General features: G+C 39.9%; 1 protein-coding gene and 1 non-coding gene across 2 annotated transcripts in view; one reads left to right on the top strand and one right to left on the bottom strand.

Moving 5' to 3' along the window:
* ANO6 (anoctamin 6) overlaps positions 1–13784 on the bottom strand; it is a 194223-nt gene extending 180439 nt beyond the window's left edge. The window contains 1 exon segment of the mRNA XM_049783882.1: positions 13621–13784. Coding sequence (XP_049639839.1) covers positions 13621–13687 — 67 coding nt within the window. The 5' untranslated portion in view covers positions 13688–13784.
* A 9242-nt stretch (positions 13785–23026) lies between these two features.
* On the top strand, positions 23027–23159 carry LOC126023203 (small nucleolar RNA SNORA51). Its single transcript, XR_007500406.1, has one exon. It is a non-coding gene; the product is annotated as a small nucleolar RNA SNORA51 (small nucleolar RNA).
* The last annotated feature ends 778 nt before the right edge of the window (positions 23160–23937 follow it).

Below are 23937 nucleotides of genomic sequence, written 5' to 3'. Positions count from 1 at the left end.
TTTTCTTTTAGCTTCCCAACTAGTTCAGGTGGTCCAGAGACCACTCTCAAGCATACTGAATGGTTTGATAATACTACTCAGTGATTTAGCCTTACATTGTCTCCTGGGTTTTGTGAGTAGGGCACGTGGTGCTAGGGATTTAATTCATGTGTACCTGGCCCTTGATTTAGTTTCCAGGTCCCAGGAATAATTTTTCTTAAAAACTAAGCACACACACACTAAACACACACCCAGTAAACACACACACACACACACACAAAACACTCACATACACACTAAACACACATACACACTAAACATAATTAGTTTATCAAAGTGGCAATATCATAGCCAATAAAGTTTATCCAAGGTACCATTATTACTAATTAAGCACAACTTATGGGACCAGCAGGTATACAGTGCTTGCCTTGCATATGTCTGACCCAGGTTCAATTTCCAGCACCCCAGATGGTCTGGTTCCCTGAGCAATGCCAAGAGTGGCCCCTGAACAAAGAGCCAGAAGTAATTGTAAGGAACCAGAGCGATAGCATAGAGGTAGGGCATTTGCCTTGCAGGCGGCCAACCTGGGACAGACTTGGATTTGATTTCCAGCATCCCATCTGGTCCCCTGAGCTTGCCAGGAGCTATTTCTGAGCAAAGAGCCAGGAGTAACCCCTGAGAGTTGCTGGGTGTGGCCCAAAAAACAAATAAACAAAAAAGTAAGCCTACTAACTAGATAACTGCTGCCCTAAAATAAACAAATAAATAAAAGAATACCCAGGTACAACTCAGGGCAGTATGGAAATCCTTAAAGTTGTATCTGGTGATGTCACAAGAAAAATTCAGCCAATGGCCTGAGTGATAGTACAGAAAATAGGGCACCTGCCTTGCACATGAAGGAAAGGGGTTCAATTCACAACCTGACAGGCCCCCAAATGATGTCAGGAATGATCCAGGAGCACAGAGCCAGGAGTAAGTCCTGAGCATAATTGGATGTGGCCCAAAAACAAGAAAGAAAAAAAAATCCATCCTTTTATCTAAGGAAAAATCCATCATTTTATCTAAAAAGGCCAAAAACTATTGTTCAAATATTTAGATAAAAGCCTGGAGAAGTCATGAAAAGTTAAACATAAAGTCTAACAAAATTCAAAAAGGTAAACACAAGCTACATTTATATAAAATAAATTTGATGAGCAAGTCTGTAATTTGCATGATTATACTTTGCAAAAGAACATTTATTTACATAACTTTGACCTATGGCTGATGTTTTAGCAGTTAAAATGCATATGATAGGAAAAAAATGCTAAAGATCTGTACCTTTTTCTCTCCCAATTTCTAGCTTTGTTTTGTATTATAAAACACAAGTAATAGTTTCAATATCCTAGACTGAAAGCATTATATATAAAGGCAACATTTGGACCTCATGAAAGAATTTTTTCTTACATTTATATTTTTACTTGCTGAATAACTTACTGCAGCTAGCTCTTTCAATAAGCCTTCAAATTTTCAGCCAGGGTAGTAATTAATACCACAGCAGAGTAAGTTGCCTATTAGCCCTTCAACTTGTCTTCTATGTTCCATATGATGTTCTGGCTGCATTTGAATTGTCTTTGGTCCATGTCCAAATCATTCTAGTCTTAATAATATTCTCAACTTATATATATATATATATATATATATATATATATATATATTTGGTTTTTGGGCCACACCCAGTGGGTGCTCAGGGGTTACTCCTGGCTGTCTGCTCAGAAATAGCTCCTGGCAGGCATGAGGTACCATATGGGACACCGGGATTGGAACCAACCACCTTTGGTCCTGGATCGGCTGCTTGCAAGGCAAACGCTGCAGTGCTATCTCTCCGGGCCCGCAACTAATATTCTTTAAACTAGTTACTTTTTTTTTTTTTTTTGGTTTTTGGGCCATACCCGGCGATGCTCAGGGGTTACTCCTGGCTGTCTGCTCAGAAATAGCTCCTGGCAGGCACGGGGGACCGACCATATGGGACACCGGGATTCGAACCAACCACCTTTGGTCCTGGATGGGCTGCTTGCAAGGCAAATGCCGCTGTGCTATCTCTCCGGGCCCAAACTAGTTACTTCTTGGAGTAATTGCCAATTAATTTTAGTTGCGAGAAAAAAAAACTAAAAAAGATAAAAATCATAATGCTACAAGAAATCTTCTGTATTAAATTCCAAAAATCTATCTTTACAACTGATTTACCAATCTGCCACATTCATTTCCTGGGTTGATGGTAATTGGAAATCGTTTTTCTGTTCTAAAAGTAGTGATTTGTTTTTGCACAAATTAATCCCTGAATACACTATCAAAAGCCCATCGAGTAGCTTGTAAGGCATATAAAGTTTTCGTTACCATCTAATACACTATCTTAATAAATTTGGTTATTCATTCACTACATGAAAAGCAGTCCTACTTGCAAGCTGTTGGTTACAAAGGTGAATAAGATAGAGATTCTCCCGCCAAGACCATTATCTTTTTGTTAAGATATACTGAATTGCCTAGAATATAAAACCCATACTGATAAGTAGTATAAATTGTAGAGGAGAGGGTAAAAAAGCTTTCTTATTATCTAGAGTGGAGACTTTTAAATCCTTTTCATCTAAACTGCAACAAATACCACTTGGAGAGTCCAAGATTATCTTTTAACTTGAAGTTAGACTGTAGGATTTTAAATAATATAATCTCTCCCTCTGACTAAAATTTCTTTAGGAGGTTCTCATCTGAAACTCTTGGTTTCTAATAGGAAAAAATAAGACATGGAAAGAATCAACATGTGTAAGTATTGCGACCTCTAAAGAAAAAAGAAATGTGTACGTTTGGAATTCTAAAGCTCATTCTTTTATTGTACACACAAGGTTCATTATAGCTGTGAAAGAATATGGTAAGTACAAATGATATATTCTTTCTTAACTTTTTATTAAAGCACTGTAAGATATAGAGTTTAAAAGTTGGTAATTGAGTTGTAGTCTCACAATGTACCAACACCCATTCTGAGTTCACATCCTGCCACCAATTTCCCAGTTTCCCTTCCATGTTTTCTCCTTTTCTCCCTTCTTTCATTCTTACACCCCTTCCTTGCTTGCTCTTTTTTTAAGGCATCATGTTTTGCAATACTGTTACTGAAGAAACTTTACCTCCTATTAGTCCCAGTTCTTGTCTAGAGTACACATTTCCAAGTATTATTATCATAGAGGTCTCTTCTCTGTCCTAACTTACTACTCTTTTAATCCAGTTCAAAGATTAATTCTGTTTAATCCTTATTCAAAGAACAATGAGTATAGAAGACTGAGGAACCTTTTAGAAAACAATTCTTTGACATGAGAGAACATGGGAAATAAAATATGAAGGCTGATTTAAAAAGAAAATAAAGCATGTATTAAAAACATCAAAAATGCATGCTCAAAGAGCACTTCAAAGGTAATTTGTTATACGAGCTATCATTCCTCTTATAGAGTAAGATACACATATGATATGTATGCAATACATGATGTGTAGACCATATATTATTTCCTTCCCATAGTCAATGAGACAAGGGCAACAGCATGAAGGTCTATTTTATTTTTAAGAAGTTGTGGGGCCTTAGGAAATGCTGAGTACAATCCACTCTCCTAGCTCCATTCCACCTGTCTTTTTCTCCAGGGCTAGCTCAGGCTAGGCCTTACTGGAACCTGCATTCCCCTAAACCAGGTTACATGCTTTGGTATCACCAAGGTTTTATAGTCTTGGTATCACCACTAACACTGGTACACATCTTGATTACAGCATCAATCACAAATTGCTGCAATTATCTATTCACATATCTACCTCCTACCTAGATAGTCAGGTACTAAAGGTTAGGGAGCCTGGTACCTAGCAGAATATATATATATTCACCATTTTTAGATGACAGGGAATTTCCAAGTGCCATAATGACTGATGACAGATAGGGAAGTTCCAAGTGCCATAAAAGAGAATTCAGCTAGGGACATAAAAACCACTCAGCATTTTTAAATAAAATTTATTTTAAAATAGAGTAATTTATTCATTATTTTTCTGGGAAAATGAAGGGGCTTGGGAAAATCTGGGGATCAGGGAATCACTTCTGGTGCTTGGGGACTGAGATCCCTGGTGGACCAGGAATCAAATCTGGGTTAATGCATACATTGCAAATAAATGCCTTAAAACTTGTACCATAGGGGCTGGAAGGATAGCACAGGGTTTGGGCATTTGCGCCTTGCATGTGGCCAACCTGGGACGAACCTGAGTTTGATCCCCATAGGGTCCTCTGAGCCTGCCAGGGACAATTTCTGAACGAAGAGCCAGGATTAATCCCCGAGCACCACTGGGAGTGGCCCAACAACAAAACAAAAAAATTATACTATGTCTCCAATCCCTTGTTATTCACTCTTCAACAACGATGCGATTGATTTCTGCTGTATGTCGAGCACTTTTCCAGGTACTAAAGGACAGTTTAGATTACAAAATACAAAGATGACTTCTGTCAGGAAGCTTCTTTCTCAGAGAAAAGTGAGAAGAGATCATAAACCTTAAAAATATACATTTTAGGGACCTGAGAGATAGCATGGAGGTAGGGCATTTGCCTTGCATGAGAAGGACGGTGGTTTGAATCCCGGCATCCTACATGATCCCCTGAGCCTGCCAGGAGCGATTTCTGAATGTAGAGCCAGGAGTAAACCCTGAGTGCTGCCGGGTGTGACCCCCCCCCCCAAAAAAAAAACATTTTAACAGTAATGAAAAGATACATTATAATTTTTTATGATCTCTTTTGTATGAAGATGCAAATAACCTGATGCCCATCCCTATGGAATTTACACTCTAGCTGGATATAACAAAGGCAAATATAAGGTACAACAAAGACAAAAATTCATGTAAATGTATACAGCTTGAATATTCACTAGTAGATGCTTTGAGCTAAGAATATTGATAATACCTTTCTGAGTTTAAAAGGAGGGCAAGCCACTGAGATAAAAAGGAAACCATTCTGGTATTAATGGGAAGGGAGAATGGTTCTCCCAGTCAAATTGTGGGGGGAAAGTACAAAACTTTAAGATAAAGATTCTTTCCTTTTCCATAACTGACTTCTCCTCTCCAGCCACAACTTCCCCTCTGATCACCTCGCTCACGTCTAAAAAATCACATCAGAATCCTCTCTGCCTGCTGGAAGCAATTATCAATGCTTACAGGTCCACTCGGTTCTAATCATCTGGTTACTGTAGACATTTATAAATCTGAACCCAGAAAGTTTTACATTTACTACCTCCCCTCTCAGCCCATTTTCTAACACATGACTAGGGGGATATTTCCATAAACAAATTTGAACGTGCCACTTCTTCCTATAACTGCCAGGAGCTCCAAAATCCAGAGAGTAAAATTCAAACCACACAGAGGGTTCCTCATGGTGCAGTTCACCCTCCTCCCAGTCCTATACCCATTCACCATAGACATCTACAGACTTTTTCAGGCTCTTCTCTCTTAATCACCATTAAAACTACATGACCCTTCAACATCTGTACCAATATTCCATTTTTTTTGTTTGTTTGTTTTTTGGGTCACACCTAGCAGCGCTCTACGCTCAGAAATCACCCCCAGCAGGGGACCATATGTGATGCCAGGATTTGAACCACTGTCCTTCTGCATGCAAGACCTTACCGCTGTGCTATCTCTCTGGCCAATATTCCATTTTATTAAAGTTCCTTTTTTTTTTTCTCCAATAGGTGAATAGAGACCTAAATTATGGCACTTACTAGAAATAACAGGTTCTAAGAAACTCATCTCTTTGTTAGCTACTTGCTCTTCCAATAGTCAGCCATCATTTAATCCCAATCCTATTGCACAAGGTTTGCTTATCTAATGATCACAAGGCAAAACTAGAATTTCTATGGGTTACAGTATCATGCAGAGGCCTGGGCAAAAAAATAAATAAATAAAATAAACAAAACACCTTTCTTGTCTGTCCTGAATAGTACCTAAAACTCCTCTGAGAACATATTTCCTCTCTAAGCAAAGTCTGAACCATAGAAATGTAAGAAACATAATCAAACAATAACACTATAATTTTTGCATTCTGGCTGTTAATTATGCTTCTATCACTCTGCATCATCAGAAGGAGATATAGCATTCAACTCACTGATTAATTGGGAGCTGGGAGAATTGTGCTCCTGAAGGCAAAGCAGCCAACGACACTCTTCTGCATACTAGGCACATGTGCTTGCTTGTAAGGACATGAGTTTTTCCTAGGTACTGATGTAAAACACTAAGTATTTCCTGTCTTTCTCGCAATTTTGTGGTTATTTGTTGAAATGGGTTAGGAAAATAAATACCCATTGGCAAAAATGCTCTTATGACAACAGGCTGCCTCATTAGCAAATCTTTGGGCATAATTTCTAGAGATCATAAGTTAAGCAAAAATGTAAAAGATGACAATAGTGAGACTAACCGTCTTTGATCTTTTATATCAGTTCATCAGAAACAAGGAGGCAACCTAACATAATGCACTGCACTTCAACTGAAAAAACTCACTGATATGAAGAGCCTTTGATCCCAATCATTAATGGGCACATATTCCCATAAACATTTCATAAACATTTCCAAAACATATCTACAGTGTAACCAGGGAACACTGGTTATTAGAAAATTTATTTTAAAGGTTTCTTTTGGGTGGATCTGGAGTAACAGTACAATGGGTATACTTGCCTTGTACACGATAGACCCAGGTTCAATATTCAGCATCCTTTATGGTCCCCTAAGGGTCACAAGGTGTAATTCTTGAGTGCAGAACCAGGAGGAATCCTGAGAATTGTGGGATGTGGTCCAAATACCCCTCCCCCCCCAAAATAAAGAAGAACATTTAATTTGGGGGAGTTGAGATAAAGTACATTGGGTTTTGCATGTGGCTTGCATGTGGATCACCTGAGTTTGATCCTCAGCACCCCACACAGTATTCTGAGTAGATGCAATTATCTCTGAACACAGAGCCAAGGCATAGGCTCTGAGCACTGTTGAATGTGGTCCCAAAACAAGCAAGTTTGTTTTCCATTTTTGACTCTTGCAAATTAATGAGTGGTAATGTCAGATGCTTTATCCAGGACGTGTATCAAATAACTCTCCTACTTTATATTATAAACTTAATATTTATAGAGGAATTCAAAGAAATCCTTAGCAGGATTTAAATAACTGTAAAATGTGGGATTAAATAACTATAATATGTAGCTATATGAAATAACTATATTTAAATAACTAATAACAAAATGTGGGACTTAAATAACTACAAAAATACCACTTCAAGCAAACAGATGAGAAAATAAACAAATAAAATGACATCAAATTAAGAAGCTTCCAGTTATTGGTTTTTCAAAATAGTAGAACAATGGCTAAAATAAAAAGACATCCAACTAACAGAGAGAAAATATCTGTTCACTATGCATCTAAACAAAGGCTAAATAAAACCTAACAGCTTCACATGAGGCTGATCAGGAAAACTCTATAAAAGCCAATTTAGAATAAACGAAGTGCACACATGCGTGTTGCTGGCCCATGCACATGGTGCCCACATGCATATGTCACCTGCATCTTCCCCCACTGAGATGTGTATTTTTATGCTTTCACACTTTTACAGGGAGATGTGCATGGGACTCTCTGCCTCTGAAGATGTTTACAAGAACTCCATGTGCTCTCTTGAGTGTGTTATTCTCTCTTCCTCTCCCTCCCCTTCCTCAGACTTTCTAAATAAAACCTTCATTCTACTTTAAAAAAAAACATTAAGAACAGGGGCAGGAGAGATAGCACAGCGGCCTTTGCCTTGCAAGCAGCCAATCCAGGACCTAAGGTGGTTGGTTCGAATCCCAGCATCCCATACGGCCGCCTGTGCCTGCCAGGAGCCATTTCTGAGCAGATAGCCAGAAGTAACACCTGAGCACTGCCAGGTGTGGCCAAAAAAAAAAAAAACAAAAAAAAATTAAGAACACAACAAATTACTTTATAAAAATGGGTAGAAGGATGGAGAGATTGGACAACAGGTAGGGTGTTTGTCTTGCCTTGCAGCTAACTCAAGCCCCCCAGGAATGAACCATTAGCACAGAACCATAAGTAAACCCTGAGCACTGCCAGGTGTGGCCCAAAAGCAAATAAACAAAATATGGGAGAAGGTAATGAGAGACTGGAGAGAGTTCAGGAGATAAGCCTGAACTACCTGACTCTGGCTCAATCCCTTGCGCCACATATAGTACCCTAAACACTTGCCAGGAAAGACCCCCTAAGTATAAAGCCGAAAGTAAACATTAAGTACTGCTGGGCCTGGTCAGTTTTTTTTTTAAATGGAGAAGAACTAGACACTGTCTGTCCAAAAAAGACAACCGATAGCTAATGGGTATATAAAAAGTGCCTTCACAACCTACTGTAAGGGAAATGCAAATCGAAACAACAATGAGATATCACACTAGTAGAGTACACATCAAAAAGAGCATAAACAAATATTGGTGGGATATGCAGACACTCATCCTCTATTGATGGCAACAGAGGAATGAACGCTCTGGTTCATTCTCTATAGACAACAGTATGGAAACATATCAAAAAACAAAGCGCATCCATATGACCTAGTGATTCCATTTCCTGGTATGGTATCTACCACAAGAATCCAAAAACAATATTTCAAAAATACAGGGGCTAGAGCAATAGCACAGCAGGTAGGGTGTTTGCTTTGCATGTGGCCAACCCGAGTTTATTTTTCAGCATCCCATATGGTTCCCCCGAGCACCATCAGATGTAATTTCTGAGTGACGAGCCAGGAGTAACTGCTGAGCACCATCAGGTGTGGCCCCAAAACAAAACAAACAAAATATATTTGCATCCCTATGTTAATTTTAGCACTATTCATAATAACCAAAACCTAGAAACAACCCAAGTACTTAAGAACAGAGTAATGCATAAAGAAACCATGATGCATAACACAATAAAATGCTATTTCAATGAAAAGAAAAGATGAGGGATTACAGAGTACATTACAGGGGGTGATGATTACAGGGGATTGATGATACGTGCCTTACACATGACCAACTCCAGTTCAAATCCTCTAAGCACCAGCAGGAGTGATCCCAGAGCACAGAACCAGGAGTAAGCCCTGAGCATTGCCAGGAATAGCCCAAAACAAATAAACAAAAACAAAACAAACAACAAACAAAAAAGAAAAAAATATTAAATCCTGCAGTTTGCAACTACAAGGGCAAAACTAGAGGGTATCGTACAGATAAAAATCAGAGGGACAAGGACAAATATAGGATAATCTGTCTCGTGTGTGGAATATAAAGAAACAAAATAAAAAATACAGCAAAGGTGACAGCCCTTGGAAAAAGGCCCACAGAACTAAGCTTACCATGACATGGGGGACATAAATCACTATTAACAGTACTGAAAATCGTGGTGTCCAAATTTTAATAATTGAATAGTTAAAACATGTCTTAAAAAGGCAGTTTTTGAAAAAAAAAAAAAAAACTGGAAGTGGGCCAAAAATAGGAGGCAAGAAGTATGCTTGCCTTACACATTTGAACCATGTTCAGCAGCAGGCGAGGCAAGAAGTATGCTTACCTCGCCTGCTGCTGAACACGGTTCAAATTCCTGGCACCAATAAGCCTCCTGGGGACATCAGCGGTCATTTCTGAGTATAGAGACAGGAAAAATCCTTGCACACTGCTGAGCGATAAAACTGTGAGTAAATAAATTAATTCATAATAAGAATAATAAATCACTATGCAACTATTTGTATAGGTATTAGTATAGTTATTAGTATAGTTGAATCAAGTAGTAGAAGTAATATGCTGGACAACAACTTTAACATAATCCTGAAGTTAAAAATTATGATCCCTGTCAAGGCATTTGTGAAGGGACGGGGATACTGATTAAAGAATTGGTATTAAAACACTGTATGAGGGCCGGCAAGGTGGCGCTAGAGGTAAGGTGTCTGCCTTGCAAGTGCTAGCCAAGGAAGGACTGAGGTTTGATCCCCGGCGTCCCATATGGTCCCCCCAAGCCAGGGGCAATTTCTGAGCGCTTAGCCAGGAGTAACCCCTGAGCATCAAATGGGTGTGGCCCGAAAAACAAAAAACAAAACAAAACAAAAAACACTGTACGTCTGGAACCCAAAGACGAATAACTTTGTAATTTTGTGGTGAGTAAATTTTCTTAAATTTAATTTATTTTAAGAACTCTGATTCTCATTTTATGGGGTTTTCTATCACTGTAGAACAATAATTATTTCAAAATAGGTTAGGTAGTGGGGGTTTTCTATCACTATAGAACAATAATTATTTCAAAATAGGTTAGGTATTGGGGCCAGATTAGTGGCACAAGTAGTAAGGCATCTGCCTGCGAGCACTAACCTAGGACTGACCATAGTTCGATCCCCTGGTGTCCCACATGGTCCCCCAAGCCAGGGGCGCTTCTGAACGCATAGCCAGGAGTAACCCCTGAGCATCATCGGATGTGACCCAAAAACCAAAAAAAAAAGGATATATATACCATCAGTTTTTTTTCTGATAACCTTTTTGTTTGTTTTTTTGGATTAAGTTTTAGGGCCACTTACAGTATTCTGGGCTTACTCCTGGCTCTATGCTCAGGGGTCACTCCTGGCAAAGGCTAGATGACCACATGTGGTGTTGGGAGTCAAATCAGGTCAGCTGCATACAAGTCAAGCAACTTATCTGCTATATTATCTTTTCCGTAGTTGATAACATTTTTCTTTATTAAGCTTTGCTATTTAACAATGGCATGGTAAACTAACACGGTAAACATTTTCTCTTGACACAAAATAACTGATCTACATTAAATTTTGTATAGCAACCAAATGTTGCTGAGAAATATTTAAATAAAATGTGTTAACTGATACTTCTTTAAAATATTGCAATCACTCTTATATAAACAATTAAATATTATTATCAATAGCCTACAAAAAATCTGGAGACGGAGAAGTAAAAGAAACTTAGCTATTTCTTAACTATACTTATAGATGATTGTGGTATAAATGACATCCTTAAAAATATATAATGCCACACATATAAGATGAATTTTATGATGCGTCATCAGAAAGACCAAGTTATTTTTTCTAAACTAAGATCTACTAATGTTGAGATGAGAATGATAGTACAGTGGATAGAGCTTCTACCTTGTAGTCAGCCAACCACGTTTGATCCCTGCCATTCCATATGGTTCCTGAACACTGCCAGTTGTAATTCCTGAGTGCAGAGCCAGGAATAATCCCTGAGCATCCCCAGGTGGCCCCCAAACAAAAGGAAACAGTAAAAGATCAACTAATGTTACACTGCAACAAGCTAATCTCAGAGATAATCTCAAAATTTCTAATGTCAAGATCTCTTTCAGTTTCCATTTGGGTTTGTACCCTTACTTGTTTACAGTACTAAATATAAACAGTGATATCTCACAACATTGTAAGAGAATGAGTGTTGTCCTATAAAATAGACTGTACTCATTTTAACATAGCTAAGTTTACTTCTCTGGTTTATATGTCTGTATAAGTATGATTTATTCCTAAAGTCCGCTAAAAAGTGGCAATCAGATTAAAAACACATTAGTACATAGGTCTTACAACTCAGAAAGCCTAGTTTAAATATCAAATAACAATTGGATACTAGCTGTTGGAGCAGATTAACCTGGTTTCCTCTTTCATTAAAAAATCATCTATAAAGACAGAAAACTAATAAATTTGTTCTCAAATGAATGAAAGGTAAAGTTTAAACACGGCGTATTATATCCTCTGTTCAATATATCCCTGGTCAATGAAGTTATCAATTGTTCTTTATTTAGAAGATTTAGGACATAACAATAAGAAAGATACAGAAAGAACTTAAAGAGACATGTATCTAAAATATCTGCCACATATTTACTACATGCATTAATATTGGTCAGCCAAAAGAAAAAAGGAACCCATAGAGCATTTGCAACAATAACTATGGAACTTGGGGGCATTATGCAAAGTGAGTTAAGAGAGAAAAGCACTTCATATCACTTAATTTGAAATTTAAACAAGCTAAAGTCAAGACAATGAGATGGTTCAAAGGGTTGGAGAACATGCTTTGCATACAGGAGCCTGGGATTAGATCCAACTCAGGGTACCAGAACAGCAGGAGAGAGATACACAGACAGACAGACAGAGACAGAGAAACAGAGAGAAGAGACAGACAGACAAATGAACAGAGAAAGAAAGAGAGAATAAGCTACTTATTAGAAAAAGAATTAGAATGGGCCTAGTAGTTGGAAAGACTGGTTAAACTGAAAGAAAACTTACAAAACTTACAAAAGCAGTAAGTTCTGGGGAATCCACTGTTTATGACTATGATGACTATAGTTAGGAGTACTCTATCATAGCCTTGAAATTTGCTAAAACAGTAAATCTCTAAGTGTTTTTACCACAAAAAAAAAAATGAAAGGGCAACCATGTGACAGATAGAAAGGTTAGTTAGAGCCATAATGAGAAACACACTGCTATGCTACGCCTACATGTATGGAATCAACACTTTTTCTCTGTCTTAAACTTACTAGGCTTTGTCAAGTGCATCTTGATAAAACGGATGGGAACTGTGTGTGTGTGGGGGGGAACTGTGTGTGTGTGTGTGTGTGTGTGTGTGTGTGTGTGTGTGTGTGTGTGTGCCTAAAATGTGAAAGAAAGAAACCACACATCTAAAATGTAGTTACTTTTAAAGTCATTACAGAAAAGCAGAGTTTGGGCCATTTTTATCATCTAAACCAATCTGGGGTCCAAGAAACAGCCTTGGACTGTTACTGAGACCTACAGGGTAATTTAATTGCCGTCTTCTGGAGGAACCAACTATGTTATCATTCCCCAACAGAGCTTCAGACCTGATTTCTTCTCTCTGCCTCCCTCTTCCTCACCTCCCTCGCCTTTTGTTCAGCTTGTCACTCCTCTCCAGGCCCAGCTCCCTTCCGTTGAGCACCTTTAGTCATTTTGTGTGTATGCCACAGCCAGGGGAACATTTCAGCCTTGTAAGGCACCCCCAAATTCTAAGGCACCGGGTGCAAATATCTAGCAGCCCAGCTTCCTAACCTGAGGACCTTCACCGGCCTGCGCCCCGGGCCACAAATCAGTTCAGAGCCGCCACACCCGCCCCAATTTGCCTTCCAGGGCTGCATTACTCCGGGCAGCGCCCTAGAAGAACTTTCAGGCCAGACACACCCCAGCTCTGCACAGCCAGGCTAGGCTCCCCAGAACCCCGCCTACAAGCCTGAGAGCCCGCGCCCAGTTCCGAAATCCCCTACCCCGGTGGGAGGCGAAGGAAATGACCCAAAAGTTGTTGCTACAGAGTCGACACTTCCTCGAGGGGACCCCGTGACATCCTAGGAGCAGCCCAAGCAAGCCTCTGTGCAAATTGAACCCAGTCTGTTGGGGGACCCCCAAACCCAGGCGTCAACCCCGCTGCTGCTCCGGGCCTGGCTAGAGCCCAGAGGTGCCAGATCGGCTGCAATGCGGCCCAGAAACAGCTGCGCCTGCTTCCGTGTCCCCCCCCCCCAAAAGCACCCACGCGTTCCTCCCCGACTTCCCGCGTCTATGCGGGCTCTCAGGGGTGCAGACACCGGGGAAGCCAAGCAAGCACTCACCGACATCCCCATCCTCCTCGTCGTCTTCCTCCATATCCAGCAAAACGTCCCGGGTGATCCGGTGCATGGTTTCTCCCTCCTGGGAGTGGGGTTTGAACTTGGCACCAAGTGGGGGGGCTGCCGGGTGGCCTGGCTCCAGGCGGTTGGGGTGTGCTTCCAGTGGGGTGTGCTGTGCTTCCAGTGGGGTGTGCTGGCTAGATCCCTCGACCCGGCTGCTCCTTGCTTGCAAATGCAGCCCGGGGAGACCTGCCCAGGAGGACACCACCAATGCCACCGACCCGAACCCGGATTCCGTGGAAACCACCCCCCCCACGGCTGGAGCCAGGCCCGGCCACTGAGCATGCCCAGTACGAGGGAGGCGGCTTCCCCAGGCTTTTATGAGCTTGTGCTAGGAGGAAGTCGAGTCAAAGCTGGGAGGAGACGCTGGCCGGGTCTGGGCTGCACGCGAGTGACCCGGCAGCCAGCAGCAAGCGGGAACGGGAGTGTGTGTCATGGGCAGGAGAATACAGGGGTTCCCTCACCCCCCCCCAACGTGGGCCCCCAAACGGTTCTTAGGACATATAAGGGCACATTCCTGGGATTGGCTTTCTTCTGCAAGCCGACTAGAGAGAAAAATGCAGCAATAGAAAAGAGATCCTTGAAATGAAGTGGAAAGGCCACTTGGAGGGAGCTAGTGGAAGGAGTTGCAGTTTGATTCCAAAGTGGGTAAAAGGGTAATCCGGAAGGGAAAGGGAGATTATAGAGAAAAGAGGCAAGATTCTTTCTATAATAAGCCGCAGACGGGAAAAGCAATAGAGCTAGAGAAAGGTTCAGGAAAGCAGGGTTTCTGCATCAGGTTTCAGGCATAGACACTCCCTCTAACCACTCTTAGCATGAAGGCAGGGCGTTTGCCTTGCATGCAGAAGGACGTTGGTTAGAATCCTGGCATCCCGGGCCCGGAAAGGCGTTTGCCTTGCAAGCAGCCGATCCAGGACCTAAGGTGGTTGGTTCGAATCCCGGTGTCCCATATGGTCCCCCGTGCCTGCCAGGAGCTATTTCTGAGCAGGCAGCCAGGAGTAACTACTAAGCACCACAGGGTGTGGCCCCCCCCCAAAAAAAAAAAAGAATCCTGGCATCCCATGTGGTCCCCCGAGCCTGCCAGGAGCGATTTCTGAGCCTAGAGCCAGGAGTAACCCCTGAGCGCTGTCGGGTGTGACCCAAAAACAAACAAACAAAAATCACACAGGTGATCATCAGGTTAGGAAATCCCTTGGGATATTTTAAGAAAAGGCCAAAAGGGGCCGGGCGGTGGCGCTGGAGGTAAGGTGCCTGCCTTGCCTGCGCTAGCCTAGGACGGACCGCGGTTCGATCCCCCGGCGCCCCATATGGTCCCCCAAGAAGCCAGGAGCAACTTCTGAGCGCATAGCCAGGAGTAACCCCTGAGCGTCACAGGGTGTGGCCCAAAAACCAAAAAAAAAAAAAAAAAAGAAAAGAAAAGGCCAAAGAAGTCATGAATCAGGATGAAGAGATGGTAATGGTGTTAAGGCACTTGCTCTGCCCTGGGCCCACTCTAGTTCTATGCTGCTGCTGCTGCTTAGGGTCCCCTGTGCACCTCCAGAAGTGAGCCCTGAACACAGAGCCAGGTGTGGCCCTGCTCTCTCTTCAAAAGCCAAGGACTTCCATCCTGTGGATGTAAACTTCATTTTAAAACAGGTTGAGAAACTAGCATAATCCAAAGAAACTGAACAATAAAATGGCATCGAGGCCTAAAGTAAAAGAATGCACTTCTGGAGCCCAAAGAGAGCAGTAGGAATTTCTCTTTTTAAGATACATGGAGTATTTTGAACTGCAGTTTCCTTGGATTGTGTATCTGCAGAATATTGTTCAAAAAAATTGGTGGGTTAAAATAAGTCAATTCTGAAATGTTTTAGTTGTCTAACCCTGCTCATTACAACGTTTGTGCTTTATTTTTTTTTAAACATTATGTACTAGAATTATTACAAAAATATTAAATGTGCTTTGCAGGGGTGGAGAGATAGTACTGCGATAGGGCATTTGCCTTGCATGCGGCCGATCCGGAAAGAACCCGATTCAAATCTAGACATGCCATATGGTCCCTCAGCCTGCCAGGGACAATTTCTGAGTGCAGATTCAAGAGTGACCCCTGAGCTCTGCTGGGTGTAGCCCAGAAACTAATCAATCAATCTATGAATCAATCAATAAGTAAAAAAAATTTTTTAAATGTGCTTTGCATTTCATTCTTCTATTTATTTATTTTGATGTTTTTATGAGAAACAAAATTTGGTACCAATCAAGAGTGGAAAAAGAAGCCTGAATGTGCGTTTATAGGACAGAAATTATGTCTTCTTCATAAGATTCTTTTATGAGTTAAGAGAATTATTCTTATTGTTTGTTAATTTTTGTTTATTTTTGTGGCTACACCCAATGATGCTCAAAAATTATTCCTGGTGGTGCTCAGGTTTCCATGTGGAACACTGAAGACGGAGTCCAAGCACCATACCTGTTGTACTATTGCTCCATTTCCTCAGAGAATTGTTCTTAACATAACAATGAAATAAAAATGTTCTGAAGTGGAGGAGAGGTGAGGTAAATGAAGAGGAGAGAATAGGAAGAGGTGAAAAGATTGTATAATTTTAGTGAACATTTTCCTCAAAACTTATGGGGTTTTAAAATGCTACCAAAAAAAAAAAAAAAAAGCAGGTGGACATATAATCAGTTATCACAGATTTTTATATATGTGTCTCTTATATGCTGGGTAAAGTTCTAAATGTTTTACAAACATTCACTCATTTGATCCTCATCTAAACCTCAGGAGATCCCACTTTATTTCCATCACAGGGATACTCAATAACTTGCCCAAAATCACACAGAGAATTAAGTGGTGAAACTGGGACTCAAGCCCAACTAGCGTATTCCAGTATTTCCTTTAGCCACTTCATAAACCACTCTAGAGACTTCTGAATCCATGTTTCAAATACCACTTTTCTCTGCCAACTAATTTTAGGCTCCCAAAATCTCCTCAACTCACTGCAACAGTTGTCACTCAATAATCAAGATGTTATGGACTAAGAATCGACTCAAAATTAACGGATAGAACTTTTTTTTTATTAAATTAATTTACTTTTAAAAAAATGTTTTATTTTGGAGGCCACACCTAGCGATGCAACAGGAGTTACTCTTGCACTCAGAAATTACTCAAGGGAGTGCTTTGGAGACATATGGGTTCTCTGAATCCCAGTCAGCCACATGCAAGTCAAACACACTTAAGTGGGTGTTTGCACAGCAAACAGTAGTTAGAACTCTTGAGGCTGATTTTTGCAAATGATTTTCATGAGTCAATTAAAATTCTTAGTGCAGATTTTAGTTTGGTTCAGAGACAAAAGGCAACTGTTTCTGGAAGGGAAATGAATCACTTAGGTTAGCATTGAGTGTGTTATTAGAGAATTCTATTCTTTCATATAACTCTAGCTACTCTCATATATTTGTGGAATTTTAGAACATTTTTAATTACTTTATCTAAACGCTGTGTATTCAGATTTGCCCAGAATACAGTTTGGGTTTTTTCCTACAGATACAAAGTCATTCATGACATTTAATGTACAAAACCCTTCACCAGTATACATGTTCCACCATCAATGACCCCAATTTTCACATTGACCTTTCCCCTGCCTGTTTATGGGACATTTTTCTTTTCTCTCTCTATCTCTCTGTCTCTATCATTCTGACTTCCTTTCTCCCCCCACATTTTTAGACACTGTGGTATGTAATATTGTTACTGAAGAATATTATCCCCATAACTGTATCTCCTTTCAGCACCCAATTCTTGTCCAGAGTGATCATTTCCAACTATTATTGTCATAGTAGTCCCTTACTCCCCTACTATTTATGTATTATTCTTAACTGTGAGAATATACTTCAAAGTAATCAAATAATAAGCTTATGTAACAATGATACCCTTGAAGCACAATAGTATAGCCAGGAGGGCCTTTGCCTTGCACACCACCAATCCTAGATCAATCCTCAGTATACTAAATTGTAAAATGAGGGCCCGGAGAGATAGCACAGCAGCGTTTGCCTTGCAAGCAGCCGATCCAGGACCAAAGGTGGTTGGTTCGAATCCCAGTGTCCCATATGGTTCCCGTGCCTGCCAGGAGCTATTTCTGAGCAGACAGCCAGGAGTAACCCCTGAGCACCGCCGGGTGTGGCCCAAAACCAAAAAAAAAAAAATTGTAAAATGAGTCATACATTGTGAAATCACTCCATGCACTCTATTTCTAACCCCAAGCAGACGTGTCTGAAGAAGCAGGGTAGCAACAAAGAATTACTGAATCAAGCCATTCATGAGAGAGAGTCATGGAGCCAGTAGCTTCTCCCTTGTGGTCTCTCTGCATGCCAAAGTCTAGCTGACTTTTCTTTATTCTCCCAGTAATCCCACCAGATGAGGGAGGGTAGAGTAAGATACAGGTTGGCTTTTACACATCAAAGGGATAGGTTGAAAGAAAAGAGGAAGATGGGGGAATGCCTGTGTTTTGGGTTAATAGCTAGGTGTCATCTTACACCAAATGCACCCCCCCCCAAGTATATTGGAAGTGTAAGCCCTAAACACCACTGGGTGTGAAACAAAATGATACCATCACACACAGTACCAATAAACCAGGGGTCTCAAACTCAATTTACCTGGGGGCCGCAGGAGGCAAAGTCGGGGTGAGGCAGGACCGCATAAGGGATTTCGCTTACCGAATATTCGCAAAAAAAAATCGCATTAAACATTTGCATACCCCGAACGGAACTACTCGGGGTATGGGAATGTTAATGCGATTTTTTTCTTACTAATGCGACTTTTATTGCGATTATTGGGTAAGCGAATAATCGCGAATACTGCGATATTTGAAGGCCTGCCGCGGGCCACAAAATGTACGGAGGGCCGCGAGTTGAGACCCCTGCAATAAACTGAGGCAGAGTGTCTAATAGCAGGGTCTTTTTGACAAAGAAAAGCCATCTTTACCCTAGTTTAATGCACCTCAAGAAGAGCCTGGAGGGGGCAGAGAAAGTACAGCAGTAGGGTGTTTGCTTTGCATGTGACTAACCAAGGCCAGAAAAGTTTAATCCGTGGGGTCCCTTAAGGTCCCCTGAGCCTGCTAGGAGCAATTTCTGAGCACAGAGCCAGGAGTAACCCCTGAGTACTTCTAGGTGAGGCCTCAAAAATAAATAAATAAATAAATAAATAAATAAAAGAGAAGAGTACTTACCCCCATGGTAATGCATTTCTTCTAGTCCATGACTAGCAAATTGCAAACAGAAATGGAGATACAATTTTAACATCTGGAAAATGAACAGCTCACTACTGAACAACCAGTGCTCATTAAGGAAATCAAAAACTAATAAACTAAAAAAGATTTCCAGAAACAAATGAAAATGTAGATATGAATTTCCGGAATTTAGCACAGCAAAAGTAGTATTAAGAGGAAAATTATAGTCATCTAAACAGTTATCAGAAAGGAATAAAGAGCTTACATAAAAAAAATTAATGGCACAGCTTAAGAAATTGGAAAATGGCTTAAAACATAAGCTTAGAGCAAACAGGAAGAAAGAAGTAATAAAACTTAGAGCAGAAATTAATGACTAGAAACTGAAACAACCTAAGAGATCAAAGTAAGCTAGTGCTGTTTCTTTGAAAACATAAACAAGATTGATAAATCATTGTCAAGACTCACAAAGACAGACACTGGAGAGATAGCATGGAGGCAGGGCATTTGCCTTGCATGCAGAAGGATGGTGGTTCAAATCCCGGCATCCCATATGTCCCCTGAGCCTGCCAGGAGCGATTTCTGAGCTTAGAGCCAGGAGTAACCCCTGAATGCTGCTGTGTGACCCAAAATCAAATAAACAAAAAAACCACCTCACAAAGACAGAGAGAGCCTCAATAAATAGAATCAGAATGGAAAGTCAGGGTTGTTACAATACAGAAATTCAATGTTTAATAAGAGATTGCTTTGAGACTCTTGGTATCACAAAATAGAGAGAATCTAATAGAAATGGATAAATTCTTAGAGTTCTATACTCTCTGAAGGATGAGCCAAGATGATATCGAAGACTTGAACAGACTTTTCACTACTGAGGAAACTGAAATGGTAGTCAAAAATGCTTCCCTAAAATAAAACTATCGACTCAGATGGATTCACTAGTGAATTCTTTCAAATCTTTAAAGAGGACCTGCCAATCCTTTTCACATTCATCCAGAAAGTTGAAAAAAAAAAAAAAAAGATAGAAGTACTCCTAGAATCTGTGACAGTAGCATCACCTTAATAAGAACAGTAGGAAGAAATACCACAAAAACAAAACAAAAACAAAAAAAGAAAAGAACTACAGATCCATCTCCTTGACGAATTCAGATGTCAAAATCTTAAAAACAAAACAAAACAAAAAAAAACACTTACAAATATAAGCCAACAATTCATTACAAAGCTCAGACACCATGACCAAGGAAGTTTGATCCTAGGGATGTAAAGATGTTTTAACATATGTGAATCAATAATCAATCATATTAATAAAAGAAAAAAATAAAAATCACAGTCATGAGGAAAACAGGAAGCTGAGGCGGGACTAGTGGAACTTTGGGAAGCTACTCTGTTCACATCACTGCCATACATTTCTTTTCATCAAAGATCCACAGGACAACAAAGAAACAACACTGCACTGCAAATGTCACAGGACTTTACATGTTTAGTGAATGAAGATGGTAGTTCTGAAGAACCAACTAATATCAGTTACCAGTTACCTGTATGACCTCACTGATAAGGATTTTTGTTTTGTTTTGTTTTATTTTGTTTTTCGGGCCACACCCGTTTGATGCTCAGGGGTTACTCCTGGCTACACACTCAGAAATTGCACCTGGCTTGGGGGGACCATATGGGACGCCGGGAGATTAAACCATGGTCCTTTCTTTGGCTAGCACTTGCAAGGCAGACACCTTACCTCTAGTACCACCTCACCATCCCCAAGGATTTTAAAGATGAAATGTGAAGGATGTTCAAAGAACTCAAAGAAACAAGGAAATGAACAGCCAATAAGATTCAAGAGGATATGAGTAGAAATGAGAAAATTTCAAACAGAAAGCACAGAACAGAAAAAAACTTGGTATGCAAAATGAAAAACTCACTGAAAGGCCACACCAGCAGAGTAAAGGCTGTGGAGAGAATCAGTAAACTCAAAGAGGAGCTGCATAATTCCTTCAGACCATAGCAGAAGATGGAAAGAATAGAATAGAATAGAATAGAATAGAAGAATAGAATAGAATAGAATAGAATAGAATAGAAGAATAGAATAGAATAGAATAGAGTAGAATAGAATAGAATACAGAAAAACCCTCAAAATGAATGGACTGATGACAATAAACACTGGGAAAATGCAACAGAAACAACATAAGAATTATTGGGGGACTGGAGCAATGGCACTGTGGTAGGGCATTAACCTTGCTGACCCAGGATAAATTGTGGTTTGATCCCCCAATGTCTCATATAGTCCTCCAAGCCAGGGGCTATTTCTGAGCACATAGCCAAGGATAACCCCTGAGCGTCATTGGGTGTGACCCCCCCAAAAAATAAAAATAAGAGAATCATTGTGGTCCCAGAGAGCCTGAATAAAAATTCCTGTGAAGAAGCAATAATCAAAACTATCATTGCTTCTTTCACTCAGCATAATAGATGCCATATACATCCATGTATAGGAAAATTTCATAACTTCATCTCTTCTGATGGCTGCATAATATTCCATTGTGTATATGTACCATAGTTTCTTTAACCATTAATCTATTGAAGGACATCTAGGCTGTTTCCAGATTCTGGCTATTGTAAATAATGCTGCTATGAATATAGGTGTGAGAAAGGGAGTTTTGTATTGTATTTTTGTGTTCCTAGGATATATCCCTAGGAGTGGTATAGCTGGATCATATGGGAGCTCAACTTCCAGCTTTTGGGGAAATCTCCATATTGCTTTCCACAAAGGTTGGACCAGACGGCATTCCCACCAGCAGTGAATAAGAGTTCCTTTCTTTCCACAATGCTGCCAGCATTGCTTGTTCTCAATTTTTCCTGGTCTGTGCCAATCTCTGTGGTGTGAGATAGTACCTCATAGTTGTTTTGATTTGCATCTCCCTGATGATTAGTGATGTGGAGCATTTTTTCATGTGCCTTTTAGCCATTTGTATTTCTTTTTTGTCAAAGTGTCTGTTCATTTCTTCTCCCCATTTTTTGGTGGGGTTAGATGTTTTTTTTTTCCTTGTAAAGTTCTGTTAGTGTCTTGTATATTTTGGAGATTAACCCTGTATCTGATAGGTATTAGGTGAATAGTTTCTCTCACTCAGTGGGTGGCTCTTGTATTCTGGGCACTATTTCTTTTGAGGTGCAGAAGCTTCTAAACTTACTATAGTCTCATTTATTTATTTCTGCTTTCACTAGTTTAGAGAGTATGGTTTCCTCTTTAAAGATACCTTTAGTCTCAATATCATGGAGTGTTTGACCTGCATGTTGTTCTATATATTTTATGGTTTCAGGTCTGATATCTAGGTCTTTAATTCATTTGGATTTTACCTTTGTACATGATGTTAACTGGAGGTCTAAATTCGCTTTTTCACAAGTGGCTAGCCAGTTGTGCCAGCACCACTTATTGAAGAGGCCTTCCCTGTTCCATTTAGGATTTCTTGCACCTTTATCAAAAATTAGGTGATGGTATATCTGGGGAACATTCTCTGAGTACTCAAGCCTGTTCCACTGATCTGAGGGTCTGTTTATTCTACTACCATGCTGTTTTAATAACTATTGCTTTGTAATACAGTTTAAAGTTAGAATAAGTAATACCTCCCATATTCCTTTTCCCAAGTATTGCTTTAGCTATTCGTGGTTGTTTATTGTTCCAAATGAATTTCAGAAGTGTTTGATCTACTTCTTTGAAAAATGTCATGGATATCTTTAGAGGGATCACATTAAATCTGTACATTATGCTGAGTGAAATAAGTCAGAGGGAGAGAGATAAACACAGAATGGTCTCCCTCATTCATGGGTTTTGAGAAAAATGAATAACATTTGTGTAGTGATTCTCAGAGACAAAATAGAGAAGGACTGGAGGGTGCAGGTCCCAATATGAAGCTCACCACAGGGATCGTTTAGTGCAGTCAAAGAAATAATTACACTGAGAACTATCATAACAAAATGTAACTGAATGAGGGAAGTAGAAACCCTGTCTAGAGTACAGGCTAATGTGGGGTGGGGAGGAAGAACACTTGGGATATTGGTCATGGGAATGTTACACTGGTGAAGGATTTTATATATATATATATATATATATATATATATATATATATATATATATATATACTAAAAATATCAAAAGAAAAGAAAAGATAAGATAAGGCCTCCCAATTCTTAACACAGGCTGTGTTCTTTACACTGACTGTTTGGAAAGAGGAGGTACAGTAAATGCACCCCATATACACCTCAACACAGGCCCTTTGCCTGGTCTGTCTTGTGAGTTGGAGGACAAAAAAAAGATATCATTGCTGAGAAATTCTAAGATATGAAAAGTGCTTATACCCTTATCAAGAAGAACCAAAGGGTACTGGCTAAAAGAGACCAAAATATAAACAACCCCAGGAAAATCCTAGTCAAAATGATGAAATCATAGATAGAGATAGAATATTGAAAGCAGCAAGACTATAAAGGGAAATTGCGTAAAAGGGGCATCTTTATGGATGACACCAGATTTATCACAAGAAACCCTTCAGGCCCAAAGGCCATAGGTGTGATATAATGAACAAATTCAGGGAATTGAACACCTAAGAATATTTTACTATACAAAGTTCTCACTCTGATTTGAAGGAAGGATACACAGCTTCATAGATAAACAGAAACTTTACAGACTCAAAATCAACTTTAAAAAAAGACAGAAGGGGCCACATTAAGTCAAGACAATTACACCAAAATTTTATAAAAAGCAGGCACAAAATTCCATGACAACCAGCTCTCTCAATGTTAATGGGCTAAATGTCCCAATAAAGAGACACAGAGTGGAAAAATGGACCAGGAAATTGAATCCAACATTCTGCCACAAGATACACGGATGAATAAACAGAGTGAATGCAGACTCAAGTCAAAGGATTGAAGATTTCCTTCAAGCAAACAACTCTCTTAAAAAGGCTAGGGTGGTCATACTAATATAAGACAACATAGAATTCAAGCTTACAAAAGTAAAAAGAGACAGAGAGAGTCACTCCTTAATAATAAAAGGATAGATGTTCTAACTGGTCCAGCTTTATATACTTAC

Source organism: Suncus etruscus, chromosome 11, assembly GCF_024139225.1.
Source record: "Suncus etruscus isolate mSunEtr1 chromosome 11, mSunEtr1.pri.cur, whole genome shotgun sequence".
NCBI classification, from domain to species: Eukaryota; Metazoa; Chordata; class Mammalia; order Eulipotyphla; family Soricidae; genus Suncus; species Suncus etruscus.
This window is presented reverse-complemented; position numbering and strand designations above follow the sequence as displayed.